General features: G+C 55.5%; 1 protein-coding gene across 5 annotated transcripts in view; it reads right to left on the minus strand.

Moving 5' to 3' along the window:
* SLC38A10 (solute carrier family 38 member 10) overlaps positions 1 to 20,257 on the minus strand; it is a 40,630-nt gene that overhangs the window by 8,624 nt on the left and 11,749 nt on the right. For 3 of the 5 annotated variants that reach the window (XM_045888285.3, XM_045888284.3, XM_045888288.3), the window contains 5 exons: positions 17,616 to 17,718; positions 16,593 to 16,775; positions 13,235 to 13,346; positions 12,099 to 12,205; positions 2,898 to 3,048 (listed from right to left, as the gene is read on the minus strand). In XM_045888285.3, the coding sequence (XP_045744241.2) occupies positions 2,898 to 3,048; positions 12,099 to 12,205; positions 13,235 to 13,346; positions 16,593 to 16,775; positions 17,616 to 17,718 (656 nt within the window). The remainder of the gene's footprint in view (positions 1 to 2,897; positions 3,049 to 12,098; positions 12,206 to 13,234; positions 13,347 to 16,592; positions 16,776 to 17,615; positions 17,719 to 20,257) is intronic. The other 2 variants (XM_045888287.3, XM_045888286.3) reach the window with 2 other exon arrangements.

The following is a 20,257-nucleotide window of genomic DNA, read 5'->3' on the forward strand; positions in this document are numbered from 1 at the left end:
GAGGAGACCCCGATTCAGGAGACATTCAGGACCCCAGGGCCACGCACTCGTAAGGCAAGAAGAGCCGAGAGCCAGGCCCTGGTTTAGGTGACTTTCCTGACGACCGGTTTCCGGCGCCCCTCGAGGTGGCTGAGAGAGTGGGCTGGGGAGCGCTGATTTCTGAAACCCACTCTTCTTGGTGTGGCTGGCAGGGGCAGTCTTGACCTCTGCATTCTCTCATCTTTCCAAGCGTGCAGGAGTCGCCATGGCTCCTCGGACCCGAGCGTCCCGATCAGGAGGCCACGGTGGCCCGAGCCTCACTCTTACGGTCCCCTAGAGCAGGCCGGTCTACCCACAGGCAGCGGGTGGAGGTGGGTGAGCTGCTCCCCAGGGGCCCCTCCGGATGCAGGGCGGCTGGGCTGGCGGAGTCACCCCGGAGGGCACAAGTGGCACGCGGGCAGCGGGCACAGTTGCCATAGCTCGGTGGCCGATGAAGGCCCCTCTCAGCAGGGATCGGGAGAGCTGCAGTGGGACCAGCTGCCCTGGCCGAGGAGAGCGAGCAGATGCACGTGGAGCCAGGAGTCCCTCACTCACACCCTGGCATCTGTTGCAGAGAGAGCACGCACTCCCGCCCTGTGGCAAGCTCCCACGCGGGCCTGTGGTCAGCCCCTGCCACCTGCGTCCACAGTCACGGCCGTGCTGCCCCCCAGCCTCTAGCCTACTGCCCGGCCTGACACCCAGAGCGCCCGTCCTGGCCCTTGGTGTTTCTCCCCACAGAGCAGCAGCGGCGCCCCTGCAGGGTGGCAGTGGGGGTGGGCACACGGGGTGGGGATGCTGGGAGGAGAAGGAGGAGAGGGAGCCATACGTGTTACAGAATCCGACCGGACCTGCCAGACCCGCTGGGGCGCTATCAGATAGGAGATAAATGGCCTAATTAGCCTCTTTAACAGACAATTGCCTCGCAGGGCCCAGCAACCTCTTTCCTCCACATTTGCTGCTCGCCACACCAGTGTGCATCCCGGGCTCCGCTCTCCAAGAGTGCCAGGCCGGACTGCCATCATCTGTCCCCGGGCCAGCTTGGGGCTCTAAGGAAAGCCAGCACCGGTCTGGCCTCTGCGACATCAAAGAGACCAATAAAACCCCACTCCAGGCTGACGGGCAGAAGTCCGACCAGGCGCGCACACGGTGCGGGCCCCCACACTCCCAGCTCTGCTTCAACGAGGCAAGCCATCAATTATGGGGGAGGCCGGGACAAGAAAAACGGAGAACGCGCTAAAAACAAACGCCATGTGGTTCTGAGGGGGCCATGTGTTTTGTTACAGGCTCGTGGAAGCAATGGAAACCAGATGTGGCCTCGGCGGGCTCCAGGTGAGCCCACAGCCCGCCTCCACCACAGGATGCAGCTGTCGGCACGGGCCGTGGAGCACGGCTGTGCAGTGACATGGGGACAGGCAGCCCGGTGCCGACTACTGCCAGAAAATCCACAGCCAGCTGGGAGGGGGTCACCGGTGCCCGAGTCCAGGCACACAAGGCCACGGCGCCTGACGGTGGGGGACCCAGCAGGGCCATCAGAGGGGCAGGTGCAGGCCACCCGCTTCCCTCTTCAAGTGGACTTTCTCCATCCAAACTGCCGAGCCCAGCATGGGACACTCAGGCGGCTTCTGACCCCTCTGACTTGTTTCTCTGGGGAACCCTGCCATTTCCCGGGGCCCTCTCTCCAGGGACCCCAAAAGGGGAATCATTCTGCCAGCCCTTGTCATCCCAAGAAGGCAAAAGAGAGCATGGCCCGCTCCTCCAAGCCCCAGGAGAGACTGTTCTCCCACAGGGGAGGTTGTGGGGGGCACGGACGCCAGGCTTTCCAAGCCCAGGGACAGAGACAGTAACAAATCTAAGGGCCACGTGCTTTCCACTGCCGGCAGGCCGGGGCAACAAGGACCCAGGGCATGTTCAACTCTCTTGCCAGACTTTTGGGACCTTTTCTTTTGTCAATCATGGTAGGCGGGGAGACCGGGGCTCCCCCCTGGGGCAGGCACTCAGCCTTCACCGTCAAAAGGCACCTGAAACTCACAGGCGGACAGCACTGCTCCCCCCAAGGGGCCTCCCCCAGAAGGGCATGCCGGGCAGGCAGTCTGGCAAATCTCAATCCAAGTGGGGGTCTACTTGCAGGGGGGCGGATTCAGACACGCATGGACACACTATTAGTGTGAATGCCTAAAACCCAACCATCGTCAGAGCAGAAGCCCCCAGAATGAAGCACAGCCCCCCCTTACCCAAGCCTGATGCCACTCGGAGCTGCTAGGGGGTGCAGGGCCAGCATGGAGGAAGCCCTCCTTAACCCCTCCCATCTATGCCTGGGATGGCCAGGGACTCCAAGAAAATTCTTCTCTCCCAACCAACTCTGGACACGATGGAGCCCCTTCTGCAGCCCAGAAAGCCACGCTCAGAACCACCCTGCATCCCGATGGGCATGGCCATGGGTGGGTCACAGAGCCAGCAGCAGGCCCTCCGAGGCAGGTATGTAGCTGCAGAAGGCTGCGTGGGTCGTCCCCTCCCCACGGGCTGGGGGGCCAACAGCAAGGGAGGACATCGAACAAAGCCACAGGGCGTCGCTGACCTTGTCCAAGCAAAACCCAGCCTGAACCCTCATCCCCAAATCAGAGCAAGCAAAAATGACAACACCCCCCCACACACACTTGCTTCCCTGTCAGTGCACCGAACAGCGGGCACTGAGCTCTCCGTCCTGCTGTCCCCCACAGGCAGGCGGCTTACCTGGCCCCTGGAGGCCCCCTGCCCTACTCCCCCACCCAACAGGACTGGGGCAGGTGAGACAGCCTGGAATTACCACTTGCACACCACACCCAAGGTGACACTGCAGGGCGCCCCGAGAAGGCTACAGGGCTGGGGGGCCATGAGCATACCTGGAAGCTGCGTACCTGGGAGCCGAGCCGCCTCTGCCTTTATGATGCCCTCGACCTCTTCAAGCCGGCCAGCCACAGGGGCCTCCTCGCTCACAGACAGGGTAGTGTGTGTGCTGACCACCAGGATGCCCAGGCCAACCCAGAGCACCACCTGGACGAGACAAAGACCCAAGGGCAAAAGGGGTCAGGCAGTTGCCGCACCCCTGCCCTGCTCAGGGGAGGAGGGGGTATGTGGGCACAGTGCACAGCAGGAGGGGCTGGGGAACACAGGGCACTCAGGCCGTGGTCCTGCTGGCCTTGACCGCCACTCGTGTTGGCGACTAGGAGATGGTGGCCCCTCACTGGTGAACGTGACCAAATCATCAGCCAAACCTGCTAGAGCCGGGCTGGCCATGGAGGAAGGGGCAGGCGAGGGGCGGGCTAGGGGCAGCGGGAGGGCAGCCTGCAGAGAGCAGACCCCCGAGCCCACCGACCAGGCCTCCTGGAGAGCAGGGGCCAGACCCACCTGCACCTGTGGCGGCAGAGGTCAGGCTCCCTGATGGCTCTGCCAGAAGAGCAAGGATCTCAGGGCAGCTGCCCGACCCTAAGGGGGCACTCGGCATCCCACGCCTCGCCCAACAGCCGGGCAGAGGGCCGAGTGTGTAGTCGGTCTGCCTCCCACGTCACCCACTGAGCGGGACACACCCAGAGCCGCTGGCACAGACGAGGAGAAAGCCACGGAGGAGATGGCTCCTCAGCCCCCTTCAGCGGGGGGTGCCCGTCGGGGCTGCCCAGTAAGCGTGCTGGACGCGCCGCTGACGGCCGAGGCTCCTCGTCCCCGGCCCCATCCCTGGTCAGCCAGGCTGGTCACACATGCAGCCCTCAGCAGTTCGGGCAGCCAGCCCCGCGTCACGCAACGCAGTCTCCTGCAGCGCCTGCCTGAAGACACGCACACGCTGGACCAACGTGCTGTCATTGGTGCGGATCGCTGCCCTGCCTGCGCCCGGCCCGCCAGGCCCTCCCCAGGGAGCAGTGACTCCTGGTCCTGCGGAGTCTGCGGGAGAGCGGCCCGCGAGGCGACCTGCTCCAAGAGCCAGGGGGACCCCGCCGCTCACCTCTCTGCAGTCTCACAGCCAGGATTCAAACCTTTTTCTCAAAGGCATGTTGACTTTAAAAAAACCAGTGAGCCATTCCTGGGTCCAACACGGCTGGAGAACGGCCTGCACTCACAGAGGCGGGCCAGGCCAGCCGGCGAAGGCCTCCAGGACAAGTCCATTTCTGCGCCGCCGCTCCGCAACACGGCACTGCTACGGAGCTCACAGACGCCAAGGGCAGGCCGAGCTCCAAGGTCGGCCATGGGTCAGGTGGCCTGTGGACTCCTGGAGGCTCTCGGTGACCCCCCCAAACCCGCCTGCCATGGCCAGGTGCAAAAGGGCTACCCAAGGTTCGCGCACAGATTTGGGACGCCAAAGCAGCATCCGCAGACTCCACAATACACAGCTCGGGATCGAGAGCTCCTGACAGTGACCACGTCCCTCCCCCAAGTATTCTCCTACTAAAAATGTGAGTAGGCTCAGCATTAGTATATGACATCTTCTTCCCAGGAAGGTAAGATTCGTGGGGCAATGATGGTGTCCAGAAGTGACCGAGGTCATTTTTGAAAGTTAAAAGAGAAGGACGCTTCATTTTTTTATTTTTAAGATTTTTTATTTATTCACTTGAGAGAGAGACAGGGAGAGGGACAACACGAGCAGGGGGGAGGGGCAAAGGGAGAGGGAGAAGCAGACTCCCCGCTGAGCAGGGAGCCCGATGTGGGGCTCGATCCCAGGACCTTGGGACCATGACCTGAGCTGAAGGCAGACACTTAACTGACTGAGCCACCCAGGTGCCCAAATCTTTATTTTTTTAAAGATTTTATTTGAGAGAGAGAATGAGTGAGTGAAAGAGAGAGCGAGCACAAGCAGGGGGAGTGGGAGAGAGAGAAGCAGACTCCCCGCTGAGCAGGGAGCCCGATGCAGGGCTCGATCCCAGGACCCTGGGATCATGACCTGAGCGGAAGGCAGACACATAACTGACTGAGCCACCCAGGCGCCCTGAGAAGGACACTTTAAATCCCTTGCATTTTGTATTTCCCCAACCAACAGCAGAAACAACCTTGCTGAGAAGTGACAACAGAAGTTTCTCTCCTAACTTGGACCCTTAGCCCAAGCTTGGCAAAACCAGGGGCTTGGCCTTGGGGCCCCACATGCCATGGTGTCCCAGAGCACCCCTCAAGCCATGACCTGTAGCCTCCAGATCTGTTGAGGTCCCCGACTCAAAAACAAAAAAGCAAGGGGCGCCTGGGTGGCTCAGTTGGTTAAGCGACTGCCTTCGGCTCAGGTCATGATCCTGGAGTCCCGGGATCGAGTCCACATCGGGCTCCCTGCTCAGTGGGGAGTCTGCTTCTCCCTTGGACCCTCCCCCCTCTCGTGTGCTCTCTCTCTCTCATTCTCTCTCTCAAATAAAAAAAAAGAAAGAAAGAAAGAAAGAAAAACAAAAAAGCACCTATGGGGGGGAGGAAGCATTCACTTTCACTGCTTACACGTAAGCCTGTCTGAACAACACACAGGTTCAAATTCTGCTCCTCCTGATGAAACACACCTGGAGGCAGGGGTTCCGGCCGCCATGCAGCTACACACCCCGATTCTGGTCTCCAGGTCGGTGTGCAGCCCGCCTGCAGCCCACAGATCCCATCTGGAAGGCCTGGGAGCCGTGCTCTGGTGGAGGTCAGACGGCGACCCGTGGGTGGCTCGCTGTCTCCAAGTCTCAGTGTCATGTATTCACTGACTTATGGCCTTCCAGGAGCACAGCGCTGGCCTGTGACCAGGGCAGCCCCCTGCTCTCTCCTCGGGGCCCCTCCAGCAGCTCCTGCTCCCCCTGCTGGCTTCCAGGCCGCAGCGCGTCAATTCTCAACACCTCCACCCACGTCCAGACTGGAGAGATCCTCCAACTTCTCAGATTCTCAAAATCAAGAATGAACTCATGATGGAAGAGAAAGTTCCTTTTCGATTCACTAAGGGCGCATTGTGTGTCCATAGTCCTTGCACCTCCTACGACGATGCTTCTCAGGACACTCCTTTTGAGACTTCCTGCAGCCCAGTCCTGACACGTCCATCACCCACGCACCCCTGTCCAGCTCTTCTCTAGGCCTGTACCCAGCCATCAGGTAGGCCGGGGAGAGCGGACCCCGGGCCTGACGCCGGGTCCACACCCTCCGCGGGAGAAGCAGCCAGAGCTCCCGGGTCAGAAGGGAGAAAGGAATCAAGCAGGTGCCCTCCAGACCCAAGGTCTGTGCGCACCAAACTCCAGCCACATTGCCAAGTTTGTCCCTTGGAAGATCCATTTTCCTCAAAACACTAAAGCTGCATGTTCGGAGATAAAGCTCGGCAGTACGTACGAACAGTTTGCCACGGTCAGACGGTCCGCTCCAGAACTAACTTGTGATACACAAGTCATCAGGGCACTAGGTCAGAGAGAGAACCTTTACTGTCCTCACAAATGGCTAATGCACGTCAGTGCGCTTTCTGGATTTAGAAACCACGGCAACGCAGGCACGGACGGACGCTTCTTCAACACAATTCCACGTGCGTTCACGTAGTGGCTGCGGAGGTGTGTGAGTGTGCAGTTCGCTCCCACGCGCAAAGCCACAGCCACACCAGGCTCAGCGGTTACAGCAGGAGCTCTCGCGGCTGCACCAGGAGACGGCGAGCTGGCCCCGCACGCTGCGGGCCCCGCGGGCATCCGGCGGCCTGGAGGCGCGGCCGCACCCCACACCCTGACTGCACGTAAAGCTGCTCAGCACACACCACGGATTCGCCAGAGCGCACAGACGACACCTTCTAAATTAACCTACAGCTTCAAAGAATTCCGATGAGACCGAAAAAACATAAAGCTGGACTTAGTTTCATGAGTCAGATCGGCTAATTCCAACATTCACATGGAAGACGAAAAGGTGAGCATATCCAGAAACGTCATCAATAGAAGTGAGGAGGAGGGATCAGAATTAAAATGTTTCCCAAGCCGAGCACCCGCTGGCTCAGTCAGGAAGCGCACAACTCTTGATCTCAGGGTCGTGAGTTCCCGCCCCACCCTGGATGTGGGGATTACTAAAAATAAACCAACAAACTTAAAAAGAAGTTGGATCCAAATTAAAATAAGAGAGTTTCCAGAGCAGCGCGCCACGGAGCGGGGGCCACAGCTACAGCGTGGCTGGTGGCGCAAGGGGGCGAGTCCCAAACTGGGCCCAAGTCTGTGCAAGATCTGACACGTGGGAGTGGTGACCCTGCACAGCAGGGACAGCCCCAGCGAGCTGCCAGCTATGGAGTCTGCTTTGTTTCTTACCCCGAAATAAAACACAGATGATCAAAGATTTAAATGAAAAAACGAAGTCATGAAAGCACTGGAGCTGAAGAAAGAATGTTTAAAAATAATACTGAAGAGGAAGGGCCCTTTTCTTTTTTTTTTAAGATTTTTTATTTTATTGGGCGTCTGGGTGGCTCAGTCGGTTAAGCGACTGCCTTTGGCTCAGGTCATGATCCCAGGGTCCTGGGATCGAGTCCCGCATCGGGCTCCCTGCTCGGCGGGGAGCCTGCTTCTCTCTCTCCTCCCCACTTGTGCTCTCTCTCTCACTATCTCTGTCTCTCTCAAATAAATAAAATCTAAAAAAAAAAAAAAAAGATTTTTTATTTTATTTATTTGTCAGAGAGAGAGAGAGCACAAGCAGGGGGAGTGGCAGGCAGAGGGAGAAACAGGCTCCGTGCTGAGCAAGGAGCCCGATGCGAGACTCCATCCCAGGACCCCGGGATCATGACCTGAGCCGAAGGCAGATGCTTAACAACTGAGCCACCCAGGTGCCCCAAGGAAGGGCCCCTCTAACAATGACTTTTTTTCCCCTAAAAGAGTCCAAGGGACTAAAACTCTGGGACTTGACAAACAGAAAAACATTTGGGCAGTGGGCTGGTTAATTTCCTCCTGCCATCAGGAGTTCCCAAAACTCACTAAAATTGCCCAACTGAAGACACTGGCAAACAACCTTGGCCACCCAGACTGCTGGTGAGACCTCGGAGGAAGGAGGTAAGCACAGAGTCCCCACGAGGCCAGGCTCCTCCTGATCTGTGGTGCTGAGCACCGGGCAAGAAAACGGCAGCCTGGAGCTTGCATGACACTCGGGCAGGTGCCAGGGGTGAGGGGTGAGGGGGTGATGGCTCTCCAGCAGCCAGAACTCGGGCAGCCACCATTCTCAGAGAAGGGCACCCACATTCTGAGTGTAATTCTCCCCTAAGGTACATGCCAGCTTATGCAGAGAGGCACACAGAGCAGCTGCCAAGCCAATCAAAGCTAAGCAGAGAATTTAGCAATGTGAGGGCAAGGGCAAGACCCTGAAAGGGCTGTGCCCTAGGAGTGAGGCAAACCAGGAACAGACTCCCCTTAACCGAACACAGGCCTTCTGCCCACCCTCTGCTGGAAGAGAGCATCATCCAGAACCTCTACCATTTCTCAAACACAATGGCCACAAACTACCAAGCACACCAGAAGACAGGACCAAGTAACAGAAAACCAAGAGGCTGCAAAGGATCAATATAAATAAATGTTGGCAATTTAAAACAATAATGACTCACAATGTTTTATACATAAAATTAAAATACATAGAAACAATAGCACCAAAGGCCAAAGGAGGGTAAACGAAGGCAAAATATCATGGGATACTTGCCTTGTCTGTGAAGTGGTAAAAACAATTTATAGTCAACTCCAATAAACCAAGGATCCATATTAAACTGCCTTATATAACCATTAGAACAGAAATGTGCAACTCCAGCTAACAGAGAAATAAAAAATGAATACTTAAAATGTTTGATTTATCCAAAAGTCAGCAAGAAAGAAACAAAAAAGAACAGATGGGACAAATAAAAAACAGAGTAAGACAGAAGGTTTAATCCCCCCAAAATCAGTAATTACATTCATTCTAAAGAGTCTTAAATACTCCTATTAACAAACTGTATAAAAACAAAACAAAACAAAACAAAAGGCAACCGTATGCTGTTATCTAAGGCACACTGGAAATATAAAGGCATAGAAAGATCATAAAAGAAAAGACAAAAAAACGGTACTGTGTAAATATAAATCCAAAACAAAGCCAGGTTAGTCACACTATATCAGACAAGGCCAACTTTAAGGGCAGAAGCATTTCCAAAGATAAAAAGAGACATTTCACAGGGAAAAGGGTCAGTTTAACAAGACATAACCATCCTAAAACTGTATGCTCCTAATAACACAGCTTCAAGATAAAAAGCAAAGACTGACACACCTAAAAGGAGAAATAAACAAATCTACAATTACAGTGAACTTGTCATATCTTTCCCATAACTGATAAGATTAAAAAAACAGCAAGAACACATAAAATCGCAGTTAGTAAACCCGATCTAACCATACACAGCCCACTGAGCATCCATCAGAGCAAACCATATGCTGGGCCACAAAGTAAGTCTCAAAAATGTCAAAGGACTGAAATTCAAATTCTCAAGTGTGTGTTCTCCAACCACAATGGGATCATGGTAGAAATCTGTACAAGAGATTACTAGGAAATCCCCCAAAGTCTGGACGTCTAAAGAAGCCATGGGCAGGGGCGCCTGGGTGGCTCAGTTGGTTAAGCGACTGCCTTCGGCTCAGGTCATGATCCTGGAGTCCCGGGATCGAGTCCCGCATCGGGCTCCCTGCTCAGGGGGGGGAATCTGCTTCTCCCTCTGACCCTTCCCCCTCTCATGCTCTCTATCTCATTCTCTCTCTCAAATAAATAAATAAAGTCTTTAAAAAAAAAAATAAAGAAGCCATGAGCAAAAGAAGACATAAGGAAAATTGGGGAATGCTGTGACTTGAAGAGTAGGGTCAGTCCTTCAGTCCATGGTTTGGTACAACCCTGTCAAAATCCAACATGGCTGTGCAGGAGGAGGCTGGCAAGCAGACTTAGCTGCAAACGCTAAGGGCCAGTGACGGAAAGACCCTCTGGGAGAAGAATGAAGGTCGAGGGGGCCCATCGCCCACCATGAAGGCTCACTGTAAAGCCACAGCACTCGGAGCAGGGCCACAGGAGGACAAGGACAGACTGACAGACCAGCAACAGAGGTGTCCCCAGCACTCCCCCGGGGTACACAGGGGACTGATGACAGCAGCACCACCACAGTGCCGGGGAAGGGGGGTTGCAATCAGCTCTTCCCCCTACCTCCCCATCCATTCCTGACGGAGCACGAATCTGAATGTGGACAATAAAATAAACAGCTTCTAGAACATAACCGACAAGGCTATCTGCAGGACCTTATAAATGGGCAGCACATAAAAAGTGCCCAGCCAAAAAGAAAGGTGACAAACTGAACTATGCTAAAATGAAGAACACCTGAGGTGCCTGGTGGCGCAGTCAGTTGGGCGTCCGACTCTTGGTTTCGGCTCAGGTCGTGATCTGAGGGTGGTGAGATCGAGCCCCAGGTCGGGCTCCAAGCTCAGTGCGGAGTCTGCTTGAGATTCTCACTCCCTCCCCCTCTGCCCCTCCCCACTGCACACGCTCGCATGCACGCTCTCTCTAAAATAAATAAATCTTAAAAAATAAAACAAAAATAAATAAAATGAAGAACACCTGTTGGTGAAAAGGTATCATGAAGAACATGAAAAGGTAGCCCAGAGTGAAAGAAAACATTTTTGATCTGTATTTCTGAAAAAAGATTTAGATCTAGGATCTTTTAAAAACTTCCACAAATCATTAAGAAGACAACCCAGTAGGTAAAACGGGGCAAGACGTGAAAGACTCACAAAGAAAGGCGCTCACACGGCTGATAAGCACATGAAAAGGTGCTCAACATCATAGTCACCTGGGAGTTGCAAATTAAAACCCAAATGAAGTACCACTGCACACCCCTCGGAAGGGCAGCATGTGTGAGAGGGACAGCAGAGGATAAAGCAGCTAGAATTCTAACATGGTGCCGGAGGACCACTTTGGGAAAACTGGAAAAAGCTTGGCAAAATCTCCTAGAGCTGGACAGACATAACCCCAGGACCCAACAACGCTGCCTCGGTGAGTCACGCACACGCAGACACACGTCACAGATTAGTCGTGCAGAGAGCCCCACTGTGTGCTCTGGGGGACGGCGCAGTGTCCCACAGCATCGAGAATGGGCAGGCTGCCCCACCCACAGCGACATGGCCGACCTCAGACGTGACGCCCGAGTAAGGAGGCCAGACACACACAAACACGTATTCTGAGACTCTGTTTACACCAACTCCAAGGACAAGCAAAATTATTCCAAACGTTAGAAGACAGAGGAGCAGTAACCTTTGGAGGGGAAAGACTGTGAGCCGCCCGGGGAAGCTTTGGGTGCTGGAATATTCTAAACCTGCCCTGGACGGTGGCTCCGTGGCTGGGTTCACTTGGCAAACGGTCATCACGCTGTAGGGAGAATTAGGTGCTTTGCCGCATGCTTGCTCTACGGCACTCCTGAAACCGTTACCAAGACATCCCAAAAAGAAAAAGCTCAGTCTAAGTCCACAAAAGGTGAGCAAGACACATGGACAGTTCACAGAAAAAGAAATGCAGTAGCTTATGAACACACGGAAAGATCTTGACGTCCCTGCAGGCTGCTGAGGGAAAGAGGCCTGGGCTCGCCTGGGAAGTGACAGCGTTGACCTCTGCGTGGGCCGTGGGTCAGAGCCACGCCGGTTACACATGCTCACTCTCTTGGACACACGGATTCCTTTTCCAGAAAGCTTCCTACAGACACGTTCCCAAATACATCCCAACACTCATGTACACGGAGGATCATCACAGTTTCTCTGTGACAGCAGAGCACGGCAGAGGGGACCCCACCAGACCGTCCCCCCGTGAGACAGTGGGGGACGGGGACGGGGAGGGGCACGGAGCATGCCGCACACGCACCCACAGACAATCCAGCCACCGTACAGACACATATTTGGGGAAAAGCGGTTCAGTCTTCGACGCTCAGATGAAGTAAGCTGGTGCCACATGCACACACGCACCCGCACAGCCCCGGGCCCCTGGGAACCTCCGTACATACAGTGGTAGCGGTGTGGCCTAGCCCTGCGTCTCCCAAACCTTCAGAACCAAGTACCTTTTGTACTAAGAAACTCTCCTCTGAGAACAGGACCCCAGACCAGTCCTGGGCGGGGATGAGCAGCACTCACCTGGGAGGAAAGGGTGTTCTTGTGGATTTTCTTATAGATCAGAGCCGGGCAGATGAAGCAGATGAGACTTCCCATCGTCGCTCCCGTGAGGCCCAGGATCGTCTCCACTGGGAACGAGAAGCAACAGGAGGGGGTGAGCGCCAGGGGCTCCGGCAAGGACCCGAATGAAGGCTTTCAGCAAGCACAGGCGGGCAAGCCAGCCCTGCCGCTAGGCCTATGTACGCACGTCTCCAGAACACCAGCAGGAGTGGGGGCACAGCCCTCTGAAGAGTATCCTGTCTGATACCACAGACAGAGAACAGTGTGGGATCGGCAGCCCCGTGAGAACCAGAGGCCGCACCTTTCCAGCCAGGAGTCTCAGGCAAGCTCCCTACTCCCTGCACCTCAGTTTCCTGGCCAGTGAAATGGAGGCAACGTGGCCCTCCGAGCCCTTGACGGTGTGAGCCTCGGTGAGGCAGGAGGGGCCCAGCACCGAGCGAGGCCGACAGCACCGCACTGGCTCCCCACAGAGCGTCTGGCATCCAGTGGGGGCTTCTCAGATGGCTCATCTTAAATCACCACCCTCTCCACCACGCTCGGCAAGTGACGGAGCAGGACGGGTCCCAGGACATGTGTGCGCGCCTGGCTGGTTAGCTGGGCGAGCACACGTAGGCTCCACTCACTATCTGATGACGTAAGCTCCATGTGTCTGGGAGGAAGCGTGTGACAACAGGAATCTCGCTCAGGCCCTTCCCCTCCCTTGGTGATGCATAAACTCAGTTTATCAAACTGTTTGATAAACTCAGGGGTCAACAAACAGTATCACCACTGATTTCACCCATCAGGCTGGCACCCCACCCGGGGGTCAACCCGGGGCTCACCTGCTCAGCTTTCCACACGCTTGTGGCTCCCTGAGGCCGCTACACTGTCCCGTGCCTTTCTGGGCGGGGGGTGGGGGGGGAAGATTCCAAGAGAGTCTCTAGATTTTTTTTTAGGAGACTAGAGAGGGTGACGTGAGACTCTGAGTGTCTTGGCTGAACACGGAGACTCCAGGCAGTGACAGCCCCAGGGTCCCTCCACGTCACAGCAAGGATGGAGGACAGGGGAGAGGACAGACCCGGCAGGAAACCAGTCCCCAGAGCAGCCCTCCCACTTACCGTTGGGGATCATGATTCCACCCACCATGGTTCCAAACACGACTGAGAGGGTGAGCGCTTTAAACCGCAGAGGGGGCATGTAGCCTCCAGCAGCAAAGGTCCCATCTTTTTGCTGGGTGAAAGAAAACAAAAAGGTTTTGAAATGACTGATTTCCTCTCCGCTCTCTAGCAAGGATGCCCCTAAAGGGCTCTGCCAGTGCCCCAGGTGGGTGTGCATGGGAGTCCGGCAGGTGACTCCAGACACAGTATGACTTGGCTGAGCAGCGTTCATGTGAAGCCGTAACCCAACCCAGCAAAACGCTGGGAAGGGGCTGCTCCTCGCATCAGGCACAGAACGTAAATTTTACAACTTTGTTCTGAAACGTAAGAAGCAAGTCCTTCCATTTTCCATCAAAGCAATGCATGAGAGAGATTAAAAACAGGACCACCAGAAGCCAAACCCAGCTCCACAGAGCCAGGCTGATGGTCTCCGAGTGTAGCAGAAGCCCCCAGGGGCACACATTCCCACACACGCCCACGTGCCATCAGTCCTCACTTCCAGGTGCTCCAGAGAAGAAGGAAAGAGGATACGACATGGCATAACCAAACCCAAAGTTGCTCTTCCTCCAAGGCCCATGCACCAGAAGCATCTTCCGGTCGGGTAGCTGGAGTGAAGCTTCCCGAGCAGTGTGCTGGGCACACAGGAAGGGCTAACTGCGGGGCCTATCCCTGGGAGAACACCACTCCAGGGGAGCCTCAGAACCTTCTGTAACTAGAATCTCAAATCACCCCATTTCCACAATAGACCTTTACGCAGGCGGCTTTCTTAGGATGGACTGAGGGGGCTGCAGCCCAAATTTTTGATTGACCTTAGAATGATAACTTGCACCAGGTCCGGCAAGGAGGGGCGTTAGGGCTACCCCTTTTGACCCAAGGACTCCTGCCTAGAAATCTACCCAATACTCCAAGAGGAGAGGGAGAAGGGGGAGCTCTACGTGTGAAGGTCAGGAGAGAGCTATCCGTGAGAGGTCAAGCGTGAAGGACCCACAACAAGCAGAGCATCCCACAAAAGCTGGAAGAGCAGGAGCAGAGAGGTGCCACGGGTTTCCATGGAGACACCCAGTGAAGACAGGAGAACCCTCACTGAAAGGACTCTAAAGAGGCGCAGAAACGCCACGTCATCCGTGGGAGGACGGAGGGACGTAGGTGAATTTTCTTTCCTGATTTAACATAGCCTCTAATGCCACTGTGGATGTTGTTTCTTAAATGATAAAAATGTATTATATACGGCAACACAAATGCTGTCCATACACAAAGTGCGCATCGGCATCAAAGCGGGAAAGACAGAAGCCCACGGCTCCCAGTGCAGAGGTGGGCCAGGGAGCTGCCCCCGCCGCTGCCCCCAAGGGACAAAGTGCTAAATCAGGCCACGTCTGGCGCCCAGGGGCTTGCCCAGCCAACGGGGTGGGGAGGAGGGGTCAAACTGGAGGGGGAAGGACGGCCGGTCCTTCAGGGCTCGGCCTCCGCCATCAGGTTCTATCGCTGGTGGCAAAATCGGCAGGAAGCCGCTTTGAGCACATGCCAACCCCATGGACAGCGAGCCTAGTTCTAGCTGTTCTGAAGGCCCAGGTGCCCAGCTTCCCCAGTCTGGCTACTGGACTCACTGTCTCCTGGAGTTCTGAGACCCCCAGGCGCCCCCTGCCACCCACCCTGTGGCCTAAATGTTCAATGTGCGTGGCCGCCAGGAGTGCTGGCTGGCAGGGCAGACCATGCTCACGGACCTCCAGCCAGAGATGCAAGACTCCACCACGGAGAAAAGTGGGCAGGTCTGTCTGTGGGCTCCCAAGATAGGCACGGGTTTACCCCACATCTTGGGGCACGAGCCATTACACAAGGACCTTTTGTTTTTAACTTGGCAAAAGTGAGAGAGCCAAGAGAAACCTTTAGTTCCAACCCACATCTTTGAAAACTCATTAAGGACTAAGCAGGGCCATGACCGCACACGTGAAAGTGAACGGAACTCAGCCTCTCATGGTGTCTCTGGTCAAACTCTTAAAATGTCCAGTTACACAAACATAAAAAGCAAAGCGCACTGACCCCCGAGCTCATCTGCCGACCTGGCTGTGGTCAGCGCCTGCCTAGGAAGCCGGCTCTTCTGCGTTCCCAGTCACTCCTCACCCCTCAGGGTTTCCTGCTCCATCTCTGATTCAGGGGTGACCGTCGGGGGCCGGGGAGTCAGGGGACAGGGGGCTGACCTGCTCGGACACTGGGCACGGCTTCACACCTCCTGTGTAGACAGACCCCTGTGTGTTCTGGCACCGTCTCTTCTCCAAAGTTGGTTTTTATTTTTTTATTTTTTTTTCCTAGGCAAAGAACTTTATTAACCTTGTTTCAAACTTTATTCCCAGGCTTCTTCAGCTTAACTAGCTGTGAAGAATGAATTGTGTATAAGCAAAAACTGAAAAGAGCTGCAGTGTCCAAGGGGCTTGGGCTTAAAAATATTAGAGATCTAGATTTTATCAGATCCACGAACAAAATTTTAAAAAGCAGTCATAATATAAAATAGCAGCTCCCAGTAACTTCTTCAAGTTTTATGTTCTTCAGAAGTTGACTCAATTCAGCTTGCTTCATTCTTGGAAGCTTCATCAAAATTCTCCACAAGATCTGGAACTTCATCATCATCATCCTCTCCAGTAGCAAGTGGTGCTTTCCATCCACAGATTGTTTGGGCAGAGCTTCAGCCAGTCTTCTTCAACTAGTCAGACTGTCTGCACCAAGTTGGTTTAAGATACTGGGTAGCATTTCTGTCAGCTGCTTTGTCTCAGCATGGCCTGTGATGGGGAAAGTGTTCGCTGCCAGTGATGCCTGAACTTTGGGGTTGTTAAAGTGGATCACTGTGAACATATTCACTTCTTCAATACCAGAGATATTGTTTACCCCTAACTTCTTTAAGGAGAACTGAAGTTTTTTATCATCTGCTGTAGCCGTTCTATGAACCACCTTCTTCTTTCGGCGAGCAGTTCCTTTCCCACCAATGCGCACTTGTGCTTGCAGTTTGGCGAGTTTCTCCTGGTTCATGATAGTTTCTTTCATCTTGCTGGAGCGGAAATGGGACTGCGCGGGGGAATAGGGTTGGTGCTCAGGGGGTCTCGGGCGGACCAGCTGAGATTAGGAGCCCAAAGTTGGTTTTTAAAAAAAAACCCTATTAAAAGATTTCACTTTAACTGAAGCTTTTCCATTTTTAACTAGGAAAAGCTCCCCCTGCCACAGCCCAGAAAACTAAAGAACTAGCACAAGGCAACAGAAGAGGACATAATTAAGATCAGCATTGTGACATCTTCCTAGTGAAGTGTCGCCTGAAGGGCCTTAAGAATCTTACCTGCTGCTCGAAAAGCAGCGTGTTCAAGGCCTGTCGACACGGCAGGATCATCATGGGGAAGCCCACGGCTACGGACATCATGAAGCCCACGCGCATCATCTCCGTCACCAGGTTGGAGGGAAAGTGCATCAGCACGTTGCCTGCGGTGGCCTCGGTGAAGCTCACATAGCCAAAGCAGCCGACCTGCGGCAGGGCGACAGCGGGGGGCGCACGGTCCCGGAGACAGCCCACAGGCCACCCCATGAGCAGCTTCAGCAAGACCATGCCTCCCGCGGGACTGCTGGCCTGTAAACCGCACGCCCACAGCCGGAAGGCTCCGCCGTCAGGGAGGGTCCAATACACTTTCCGTGCGGACAAGAGGCACCAGGGCAGTGAGCTACCGCGTGGAAAGGAAGTCTCAGGATGCCCCACGAGCCCCACGAGCCCCGTGGAGCGGCTGATCTTCCTGTGGGGCAACATGTAAACCCAGGGACCACGGGGAAAACTGTGCTCACGGTGGACGGCCCCACCACAGGGACAACAAAGTGCATGGACCACCTGTAGAAACTAACAAGAATGCAGATGCCATGGAGCTCGGGGAAACAAGCTAGAATCTCAGCGTACTGCACATTTTACTTGCAGTGTAGAAAAACAGAACAAATGGGAACATGAGAACCGGAAGAAAAATCCACCAAAATGTTAACTGTAACTGCACTGTGGGCCAGAATCGAAGATTATTTTCTTCCTCCACTATTTTATACTCCCCAGTTTCTGTAAACAGACGTGCCCCTTTCCACACCAGAGGTCTCGGAGAAGAAGTCAGAAGAGACTCCCAGCCAGTGTGATGTGGGAGCAGTCCGTGCTGAGGTGCCCGCAGGGCCCCGGGATGGGAGCGATATGGAGGGGCAGGTCTGCCCCATGGCCACCAGTCCCGGGATGGGAAAGGAGCAATGGGCAAGGCTGCAGCGGGGCCGAGAGCCGGGGCGGAGAGCCAAGCCCGTTCCTGACGCAGGAGGGGAGGGGGTGGTGTGAAAGGGCGCCTACCGTGACGTAGAAGGCAGTGACCACGTTGAGGGAGCAGGCGAATATGGAGCTCATGGTTTTCACCGACGGCTCATCCAGGCTGTCGTAGGTGGGCAGAACCTGGCTGTATAGAACAAGTGACTTCGCCAAGCAGATGCCAGAGAAAGACACGCCCTCTGCCCGCCCTCATTCCCAGGTCCCCAGTCCCCGGCCGAGTCTCCAGCACCTTCCTTCCAACACACCCGCCGCCACGGTACTCAGGGCCACGGCCGGGGTTTGGATGGCAGAGTGCAGCCGGAGCACCCCCCTACTGGAGCACCCCCCTAACAAGCTCTCTGTAAACATTTCAGAAGTGCCACCGAGGGCGCCTGGGTGGCTCAGTTGGTTGAGCGACTGCCTTCGGCTCAGGTCATGATCCTGGAGTGTCTGGATCGAGTCCCGCATCGGGGTCCCTTGGCGAGGAGCCTGCTTCTCCCTCTAACCCTCCCCCCTTTCATGTACACTCTCTCTCTCATTCTCTCATTCTCGCTCTCTCAAATAAATAAATCTTTAAAAAAAAAAAAAAAAGAAGTGCCACCGAATGAAAGGTCATTTGTCCCGCAGAAGCAGGAGCAGGACCACTGCCCTGAAGCAGCATGTGTCTACAGGGGAGGCAGGAAGCAGTTCCGAGCATCGCCGTCAAAAGAGCAGAAAGTTAAACAAACGTAAGCAGGGCCAGGCCACCTGCCCTCGCCTCAGTGCTGCCGATCGGAGCCCAGAGGGACAGAGAGCCGCTTCTGTCCCACGCACGGCCCAGGGCCAGCAGCGCAGTGTTGGTGGACGGGACACGGCCACCGGGCTCTCTGCAAACAGCAGACAGTCCCTGAGGGGAGCAGGTGGAGAGGGCTGGGGAGGGGGGGCAGGGAGGTCTGTGTGCAGACCCGGGAAGGGAAGCTACACTCGGGGGTGCCCAGACAGAGAGGCAGCCACTCTCCCTCCCGTGTGCTGTGGCGTCCCAGCGGCTGAGGGAGCGGGAGCCATGGCCAGCGGTCACGCATGCCGGATGCCGGCTGGCAGGGGGGCGTCAGGATGCAGAAACTCGTTGCCAATAAATGGACAAGCATAACAGTGTGGAGCCAAGCCCCAAAACCACCTTTGAGAAAGTGAAAGGAGACGTCACTGAAAAGCAAACAGGGACTGGTGGGAACTGTGCTTCCCAGCTCAGGCCCCCTGTCCTGTTGGGGCACCCACGGAGGGCAGGGGTCACCCCGGATAACTGCCCTCCCCTCGGCCTGGCTGGAGGGCACCAGGCAGCACCTGCCCATGCAGCCCAAGCCGATGGCAGAGGGCCTGGAGGGGAAACGGCACCAACATCTCAATGCCGAGCAGCTCCGTGGGCTGGGACAGGGTCCACACCAGCGAGTGCCAACTCGGGGGAGCGGATTCAGACCCCCGGACGGGGACTTCCCTCCCCTGGCCCCCAGCACAAGCTGCAGGTGCTGTGGGGAGGGGTTGTGCCCAGTGCGGGGGCATGAACAAGTGCAGAAAGCCCAAGGCGGTGGCCCCTCTCTAATCCTGCCTGTGCCCCAGGAACCTGCTGCTGGGAGCCACAGACGTCCACGACGACCCACCTCGGCACTCCACAGAGCGTTCCCAGACCGCCCACCTTGCCAAGCAGCCTCCACGACTCATTTTACCCGAGTCAGATGGAGCCTTCCATGTGCAGCCCCAATGCACAAACCCGGGCCTCGGTGTGGACCAGGCTCCTCCGTGCTCAGCATTCTCCGGGCTGCTTCTCCGAGCCACAGGGCCTAGTGGTTCTGCACCACCAAGTACTCATTTACTAGGAAGTAAGATTAGAAAGGGCCAGACAGCAAAAGCAAAGCAGAAGCTTGGCCCAGTCACGCAGCCAGGGCCTAGCGGTCTGGCAGTCACCAGGCAAGCCCGTCTTTCACGCACTCTGGGGCAGAGACACAGTGGGAGGGGAGAGCTGTCTCTGCCCTTGTCAAATGCAAATGTTTTTAAGGGTGGGGAGGTCAGCAAACGGGTGACCCCAAGCGCCGCGGACCCCCTTGCCAGCCGCTCACTGGGGAGAATGTGGGCGTTATCCATAGGGCCGACGCTCTCTTCGAGCAGAAGAACAAGCTGTGGGCTCACAGCCCTTCCGGAACCTATCATTTGACCTAAGAACCAAACCCAACAGAGGTGGGCTGGCTACTCCGTGGTCACCACCACAAAGCCCAACCACAGGTTTATTTTTTAAAAAGCAAACTCACAGACAAAAAGGACAACTGGTAACAAGGTAAGAGAATGTAACTTCTGTCACCAATTATAATGGGGACATTAAACAGCAAGAGTAGAGTGTGTTCTGGTGGAAACCGAGCTGCCAAAAGAGACAGTAAGTGGGAAATGACGACTTGGATCTTGCATGTGGGTGTAAACACAGCAGCACGAGCAAATTTTATCTGCCACATTAGTTTACGATTGGCACAATACGTGCCCACTGGAGCTACGGGGGGGCCGGCTCTGCCAGCCCCACTGTGCACTGATGGTCTTTTCCCGTCCATGCCGGATTTACACCTCTCTTTTGAGCAGGTTACCGTTCCGACCGGGCATGAATCACTGGCTCTTGTCATTCGGTGGTGAAGGTAATGCTGCTGGAATTATGGAAATAGGCTGCTCTG

Source organism: Mirounga angustirostris, unplaced genomic scaffold (genome assembly GCF_029215605.1).
Source record: "Mirounga angustirostris isolate CCGP_5_RB_7025 unplaced genomic scaffold, mMirAng1.0.hap1 SCAF_17, whole genome shotgun sequence".
Taxonomy (NCBI): domain Eukaryota; kingdom Metazoa; phylum Chordata; class Mammalia; order Carnivora; family Phocidae; genus Mirounga; species Mirounga angustirostris.